Source organism: Daktulosphaira vitifoliae, unplaced genomic scaffold (assembly GCF_025091365.1).
Source record: "Daktulosphaira vitifoliae isolate Bord-2020 unplaced genomic scaffold, ASM2509136v1 Scaffold_5, whole genome shotgun sequence".
NCBI lineage: Eukaryota > Metazoa > Arthropoda > Insecta > Hemiptera > Phylloxeridae > Daktulosphaira > Daktulosphaira vitifoliae.
Genome location: NW_026099576.1, coordinates 25,782,260 through 25,791,654, shown reverse-complemented (window position 1 = coordinate 25,791,654; position 9,395 = coordinate 25,782,260). Strand labels below are relative to the sequence as shown.

General features: G+C 27.3%; 1 protein-coding gene across 1 annotated transcript; it reads left to right on the top strand.

Moving 5' to 3' along the window:
- The first annotated feature begins 7,156 nt into the window (after window positions 1-7,156).
- LOC126908680 (homeobox protein MOX-1-like) lies at window positions 7,157-8,646 on the top strand. Its single transcript, XM_050690966.1, has 3 exons — window positions 7,157-7,330; window positions 7,713-7,864; window positions 8,468-8,646. The coding sequence occupies exons 1-3, from the start codon at window positions 7,180-7,182 to the stop codon at window positions 8,525-8,527; spliced, it is 363 nt and encodes a 120-aa protein (XP_050546923.1). The 5' UTR covers window positions 7,157-7,179; the 3' UTR covers window positions 8,528-8,646.
- The last annotated feature ends 749 nt before the right edge of the window (window positions 8,647-9,395 follow it).

The window sequence follows — 9,395 nt, the reverse complement described above, 5'->3', positions numbered from 1 at the left end:
TTTATAGTTTATTTATATATATACAGGGTGATTCATTCAGAATAAGACACTCATTTTCTCGGTCATTATTGAAAATTTAAAATTTTTGGTAAGGAAATTTTGTTTTATACAAAAAACTCTACAATAATATGTAGTAAAAACATCATTTTCTTCATCCCTTCAAAGTTACAAAAGATTAACTTGAATTTTCTTAAATGGGAACCCCTATTTTGAATTTGTTATTATGATTTAAAATAAAAATACAAACAATTTTGGTATTATAAATTATTTTCGGATCGTTCGTATATTACAGCTTGTTAAAGTTAAATGATTTTGGACTAAATTTCTATTATAATTTGAAACTAATATGAGATTACCAAGTAATAATAGAGCTCCATATAACTCTTAAAACCTGTATAACTGTGGGAATAGTTACAGTCTATTTATATCTTGAGTTATATATTTTGTTATGTAAAATATTACACCAGCACACACACACAACAAAAAAAAAAGTTGTCTGTACTTTTGACCGGACCCGCCTATGAACATATATTTCGAACCGCTGAATCCGAATTTGAAGTCCGTTTGGCCCGATCACCCTCCAGATTTGCACAAATTTGCGAAAAACTGCAGTTATAGCCATAAAAAAATTTTTATGGACCCGGATCAATATATTGATATATTAATTTACTGAATATGAATCTGAACGTTAATTAGTCTGTTAAACCGTCAAAATTTGAAAAATAAACCTCAAAAATTGCAATAAATCATAAAAAATTGAAATTATCAAGATGAAAAAAATTTTTTGGATTCAGATTGAGTATGATTTTTATGTAATTTTGTTCTTACAAAGAATACGAGAGAATTTTAAACTCTCTTCGTCTCTTTCATTATTCCTATAAAATTGCATTCTGAAATAGAGTTCGAATTTGGGATTCATTAAAAATTCCTTACGATCGCTTGTGCCTGCAACCAGGGCACCTCCACGTATTGACGGTTGGCAACAGAACCATCTGGCAGAGATCTTGGATTAACGGCGATGTGCCGTCATGGGAGGTACAAGTGATAAGTACTTTACGATGCAGGGATCCGGAAACTTAGTATGAGCGTCTGATCAGGGTGATAAAGCAGGCCTTGTATTATGAGAAACTCGCCATAAACGTAACAAAATGAATCAGGACTTTTATTACAAAGATGAGAACTACTTTTTATAATGGTATACTCTCCAGTAGCCACGTTTCCCACTACTGATGAAGAGCTGCAGTAGCTTGATGACAACGCCTGCTTTCTCTACTTTGTCAAGTCATTAACAATCGTGTTTCATAGATTTTTTCTCATATTTATAACTGCAATTTTTTAAAATTTTAAAACGTTAATGGGTCAAGAACACCAGATTTAAATCCAGTGAAACAAAATACATAAAAATAATACTCAATCTGAATCCAAACAATTTTTTTCATCTTAATAATTTCGATTTTTCATGATTTATTGAAATTTTTGGGGTTTTTTCGGTATTTTTTAAAAATGTTAACGGCTCAACGGGCTAATTACCGTTCAGATTCAGATTCAGTAAATTGACATACATAAAAATCATACTTGATCCGGGTCCAAAAAAATTTTTTCATCGCTGTGACTGCAATTTTTGCAAATCTGGAGGGTGACCGGACCAAACGGACTTCAAATTCGGATTCAGCAGTTCGAAATACATGTTCATATGTGAGTCCGGTCAAAAGTACAGATAACTTTTGTGTGTGTGTGTGTGTGCTGGTGTAATAGTTTTTTACATAACAAAATATATGACTCAAGATATAAATAGACTTTAACTATTCCACCAAATATATAGGTTTTAAGTGTTGTATGGAGCGATGAAAACAATTTTTTTATCGCTATGACTGCAGTTTTTTGCAAATTTTTGACTTTTTTAGAGTGTTTTGCATTTTACTCAAATCTGGAAGGTTGGGCCAAACGGGCATCAAATTCGGATTCAGCGGTTCGAAATATATGTCCGTAGGTGGATCCGATCAAAAATACAGTCAACTTTTTTTTTTTTGTGCCGGTGTTATTATTAATATATTTAAAAAAAGTAATAAACTGGTATTGAGTAGCAAATCAGATGATTCTGGAAAAGAGAAAAAGCTCAGACAATATTAGGAGCAGGTTTATTGAAGTCACCAATACGTTTTTCGTTCTTTTTTTGTATTATTAGCAACTTTCCCCAATGAGAAAGTTTTCTTAACCATTGATATCCAAGACGAGTGGTTAGTCTAAAGATTATCATTACATAAGGTGTATAAAAAACCAGCACAGTGGGATCGTGGCATAGTTGGATCAAGTATAATGATATCTGACAGTGATTAATATCACTATCATAAAAAACGCTTCAATGCAAATATCTGTAGATAGTATTTAATTTAAAAAAATGAATGGATTATTCCAAAATCTACAGGATCTCCTATTTCATTATTTATATTCTGATTACAAGTTTTATGATTTAGAAGTATAATATACGAATAAATAAATAAATATATATATGTATCAATATAAATAGTACTTATCTCAAAAAAAAAAAAATATAATGATTCATACATTTTTCAAATGTATATACATATATATATTTATAGATTTGGAGAAAATGTATGATAGAGTGCCGAGAGAGGTTCTAAAGTGGGCATTAATGAGAAAAGGAGTCTCGAAAAGGTACATTAATATAATAGAAGATATTAATGATTGCATTTGTACCAGGGTAAATAGCATAGGAGAAGTATCAAAAGGTTTTCGGGTAAGAGTAGAAGTGCACCAAGGTACTGTTTTAAGCCCTTATTCTCTATAATGATCGATGAAATTACTAGAAAAATACAAGGAGAGGTGCCATGGTGCATGTTGTTTGCTGACGATATAGTGTTAATAGGAGAAAATTAATCAAAGGCTAGAGGTGTGGAGATCAGCTCTTGAAGAAAAGGGTTTAAGAATAAGTAGAAGNTGTGTGGATATCAGCTCTTGAAGAAAAGGGTTTAAGAATAAGTAGAAGTAAGACAGAGTATATAGAGTACGAGTTTGACAAAGGAGAACACGAGGCAAGTGAAATGAGGAGATCAGTGATGATGAACAAAATAGCGAGCAGTCCACTTAATCTTTTAAATAAACCTAACTTTATAACAAATATCAAAAAAAAACAATAAACCAGTAATACCCCAGATACCATGAAATAGACAACCGACAACAATGCTACTAAGGCATACCACAAAACGATTATGTATTAGGCATAGGCAACATCACATCATCAAAAAACATTATTTTTGCATCTCGATTATCAAATAAACGCTTTTGTATATTTTTGCCGTTTAGCGATGTACTAAACTCGCTACTGGAAAAAACATAATCAATACATACGAAAAGGCCAAAATATAAAAATCTGTAAACTAATCAAAACTAACAAACGGATGGTAATTTCATATATTTATCAAACACAAAGACTAAGCAAAACTGTCAAGAACTATTATTATAAACCTCAACCAAACGCATTTTAAGGATTTCTTTACGGACGATTCAATAATGTGTTTTACGTGCAAAGGACACACATCTGTTTCTAACAAAAAGAACCTCCAGGAAAATATACCTTTTAACAAAGAACATACTTCCTACCTTCTCTACCTTCTACTGACAAAGAAAATGAAACAATAGAAAACTTACAACCACAGAAAGCCCACTATTTTTAAACACCACAGACCATATGGATATAATTAAATATATGTGAATTAACCATATGGATATAAATTATGTAACTACAGATATTTTTGTTTCCACCGAAAGCTCCCCCCCCCAAAAAAAAAGAAATACCGAAACAGCACATCCTGGATTATCTTCACCTTTGAAGATAATCCAGACACAGATAAAAGCCCACACTATATAAACTCCAAAAAACATAAAAATAGCCTTAATTTGGGTACCCTGACATTGAGACTACCATGGAAATGAACAAGTTGATAGGAAAGTAATAAAGCAACAAAAAAAGACGATAAAACATTAACAAACATAACAATTTAAAAAGACATTAAAATACTTATAAAAAAAATTATAGAAGTCACAGGTTAAACCAAACTGGATCAACCAAAAGAAATTCAAAAGTTCAATTTACGGATGGAACAATACAAACTTAAAAAGGAAAGTAATAAACATGTTGCTAGACACACTCACGGATACCTTATAGATCAAATGGAACCACCTATAGGTCTAACCTATGAAGATGAGCTTACAGTCAAACATGTTCTAACCTAATGTAGAAAGTACAGAGAGGTAAGTGAAAAGGCTTCATACGTCCAGCCATTAAAAAACAGTCCTCATACCTTCAACAGAAAATTTATACATCCTAATAAGGTCCCAAAAGAAAGAAATTTAATTGCGGAAATTAACTAAAAATATTAATTTATAAACAAAAATAAAAATGTAACTGATGGCTTAATGAATGCCGTAGTCTTTGCAAGATAAATAAAACAAAAACCAGAACTATAGTCGTTTTTTAATCGCCCCTTCATCACAACTAGCTAATAAAATGAAAAATAATATAATTAAGGAAATAACTGATCGATAACAATTTTTGAAATAGTACTTAAGAAGTTATTAACATTTTTAAATATAGAGTGGAGGAAAAACACGGCAAAGTAATGTGTAATGATAACAATAACATAACCCAACTCACTCTATAATTTAAAATAGTTATAACTCCCAAAATAATGTTTTTTTTTTTTTTTTTGAAGACCCTTTTCTTTTAGTATACATATTGAATGGACATAAAAAGTTGCAAAAATTATGTCCATAAAAATTTTTGTAACCATCCTTTAAATTATTTTTCATTTTTGTTAAGGGGATTGAATTGAGTACTTACCTCTCCTTCTTATAAGGCTATATAGTTTGATCTAAAAACAGTTCACTATAAAATTTTTCAATTTAAACTTAAAAACGTTTGAGATAAGTAGAATGTCACAGATTTTGTGTATTTTAAAATTACGGAAAAAGCTAAAGCAAAGAATTTTGACTCTAATTGGCAATTATGATGGAGTCTCTGCGTATAGGTATTACTTGAAAATCTATACAATAATAAGATTTTATCCCATAATTTTATTTTATATTTTATAAATAATAATATTATATTATATTTTAATATTATCAGTGATAATATAATATAACATATTTTAAATTAAATTTCTTGTATAATGGTAAATGAATATTTATGTCCTAAGCTTGGTGGAATAAATATAAGATGACCTGGTACCTACCATCAAGCTAGATTATTGTGATTAGAGTTCAATTTGGCAAAAGCAGAACAGAATTTTAAATTATACATTAAATCTTAGTTTACATCTACAAATACAAGTGAATCTATAGTAAATAATATAAACTTAAACATACACAAATGGCTATAACGAAAGTGCAAATGCATGCCTCACAAAATTTTTAAATAATTTGTGTAATCTAAATACTGAATGGGAGGAGTGATGCTGTGTATAACCATCCCGTGGTCCTCCCCATAATTAATGTTGACACAAAACCAAACAGCATCAATCTGGCAACTAAACGTCAACAAACCTATTAGTAATAACGAAAAAACAGTCTTTTTCAGGGCTACCCCTTGCCATATAAATTTAAGTGATGAATGAACATCTATTTCTGTATTCGACACATGACACAATAAAAGGAAAAAAATATTGTAGCCAATCTCAATGGATTAACTTCAAAACATGAAGTACAAGAAGAAGAATTTAGTTCAAAGAAACTTAATCACAAAATTGAAAACGTGGCAAATTTTTTATCTATAAATTTGTTAACGTCACTATTTAATAAATAATCCTTATTTAGTAGATATGGAGTACCTTAATATTATGCGAATAAACATGAAATTTTTTATATAGGTCCAGATGACTGGGAGTACGATCCTATTTATTTATTAAGAAAAAAAATTGTTGACGGTTTACAAATAGTTAACGAAAGTGCTGATAGAGGAATTAAACAACGCATGGGAAAATACAATGATAGAAACGAAAATCAAAAATAATTTATATTACAAATAGTTAAAACAGTAATAAATTTATTTAAGAAAATATATAATATTTAACTAAAATGACTTTTTTTATTATTATTTAATGCGGTACAAAAATACAGAAAAACTTATTCCGATATACAAAACAGCATTAAAAACTCGATTGGAAAATTAATATTATTATTAATTTAATATCATACTACAAATTTTAATTTAAAATATTTTTATAATTACACTTTTTATTAATTGACGGTAATAATAATAAAAATTTTCTATTTAATTTGTATTTCTTCAAATTATTGCTATTTTATGACAAAAATAAAAATAGAAGATCGATAAACTTTAAAATTTTAAAGATAACTTTCTTATTTAAAATTTTATATAAAATATTTTTTAAAAAACATTTTTCGCAGTGAAATCGTACGCTAATTATGAAAAAAACAAGTAAAAAATCAATTTTTTTTTTTGTGTTTGTAAATTATAATATAATTTTAAATTTGACATGTTGAGTAACGAATTTCTGAGAAAATATGTAAATATATTTATAAATCTAAAAATTATTTTCTAATTGTTTTTCTGTAGAAATTGTTATTTTTGAAATATAATTAAAAAACGAGAAAAGTGCCCCATTTGTCTAATTTTTAATCCTTTAGTGGCATAGGATGAGGTTGACCAGTAGTGACAAAACTTCGCCAAAATTTGTTACTAATATTAATAGAAAAAATTAGAATATCTTACATACATAATTTGTAATATCACATCTGATATTCACCCTAGATATCTGTTTTGTTATAGGTAACTTAACTGTTTCATGCAAACAATAAATCAAAATTTTTTTTTGCTTCGTTTATAACAAAGGACTACTCTACCTCTTTCTAAAAATATAAAAAAATATTTATTAACTTATCTAAAAAAAGTTGAATTGTAACATTTTTAATCTGTGTGTATTATATTTGATATTATTCTACTATTGCGGGAGTGGTATTCTACACTTTATTTATAAAGATTAAGTAATAATATATCAATTCTTTTGATCCAAACCGCTAATAAACTGACCGAGACGCTTAGGCGTGCCTCAAATGTACTAGAACGATTCTTTTATAAAAGAGCATACTAAAAAATCTTTAAATGCCTACTCAGTATCGTAACATCAGTTTGAACAAATTATGGATAGCTACTACACTGAGGAATATTATTTGGATCTGGAAACCAGAAACTGTTGGACAACAGATTCAGACATAGAAAAACTTCAATATATAAATGAAAATTCGCTTGAAAACTTTTCGAAATATAGTGAACATGATGATATTCATGAAGGTAAAATTATAAAAGTTGATTATTTTAATCAATTGCGCATAAGATATAACCTACAATTTTATAATATATGCGATAATAACCCATTTTATAAATTATATTTTTAATTATAAAAAAAAACTTTTTACGGTTTTATAAAAAGCACCTAATAAATTTTTATCTAAGTGTGTAAACTATGATATTGAGTTAACAATTTTACATATTTTACTATGAACTCGGTTTTATTTTAACTTAAGTGTATTGGCTGTATGTCTATTATTGTCAATAATATCATTTCTTGAGATAAAAATAGTTCCACTAAAGTGATATTTAACATTAAATATTTATGAGTTTTATCAGCTAAATAGTATCGAATAGCTAAATAGTTATGCATGTTATTATATAGACAAAGATTTTAGCATAAAATGCCGAAAATCAAGAACAGCTTTTTCAAAGTACCAGCTTACGTGGCTTGAAAACGAGTTTAACAACTACAAATACTTAACAAGACTACGAAGATATGAAGTAGCCATTATTTTAGGTCTCACAGAAAGACAAGTAATTATTATTCCTAACACTAACACATTTGTATATCAGATTTAAATATTTAATTTATTAGCACATATTTATCCAAAAGGGATCCGCAAAATTATTCCAGAGTTTGCTTTAGGTTTGTGGTTAAACTTAATAATATTAAGTAGAGGATAAAATATTTTCTTAAAAATCACCAAAAAATAAACGAATTCCTAGTTAGATAACTGTTTATTAATTATAATTAATTTTATCCTCTACTTAATATTATCAAGTTTAACCCCAAACCTAAAGCAAACTCGGAAATAATTTTGTGGATACCTTTTGGATAAATTAAATATTTAAATCTGAAAATATAATAATACAATATAATACTTATTATATTTTCATTATTAAGATTCTGTGGTTATCATTTTCTTTATATCATTTTGATAGCGCGAGGCCGTACTTTAAATTTTCCATTTTATAAAATCGATATTTCAATTATTTTATTAGGATTGGTTGTCATTTTATAAACGCTGTCAGTTGTCATTTTCTCAGATTACACTAAGGGTCAACAATATCTCATTTCGTCACGTCACATACAAACATTTATCTAAAAAAACTAGTCTAATAATTAATTTGATTTAGGTTAAAGTATGGTTTCAAAATAGAAGAATGAAGAAAAAAAGATTAAGTACTACACGTTAGTTATAATACATCGATTGGGCAATTTTACAATTGAAGCATTTTTATCACGTTAAATCAACTAATCAAATAATATTATATTTATTTATCTATTGTTATCTGTTATATTAATATACAGTATTCTACGATGTTTTAAAAAGTTTAATAACTCTTTATACAAAACATTTTGTGTAATATTTTCATAGTTTTAAACTATGTTAAAAGCATATTTTTTATTATTTGTATCAAATAAAAAAAGTTAAACATTTTTTTTTTAAATTTTTAATTAATTAAAAATTTTAAAATAACCATTTTTTAAACCTTTTCTTACTAAGAATGACTTTTTTGATATTAAATAATGAATAAATTATTTTTATTTTAATTAGAGAATAAATTTAATTTAAAATAAAATTTGGATAAAAATAATATAATTTTAATATTGATTAAACATTTTGTCTAAGTATTATTATTTATTAAATTATGCAAATAAAGGTGGCAATCAGTACAAAAAATATATATAATTATGGAGCAAATGAATATAAATATATTAAAAAATAAAACAGAACTTATTATGAAAAATAATATTATTAACTTTTTCTTTATAAAAAAAGTGTTGTAACATGGCTAAGTATTATAATGGTATTCAAAGTCAGGTATATAATTAAATAAATGTAACATATGATTTCATGAAGTATTATGATTATAAATTTACTTTTGAGTGATAAAGTAAAACGTAAAAGGTGCTTCAAAATTAATAGGAGGCATTATGTAAATAAGAGTAAGGTTCTAGGGTCTTAACCCCCTCCTCGAAATTAGTTCAGCTAAAATTATAAATTATTACATGCTCTGTAAATGACAAATCTTTTGACAGATATACACCTAAGTCCTTAAT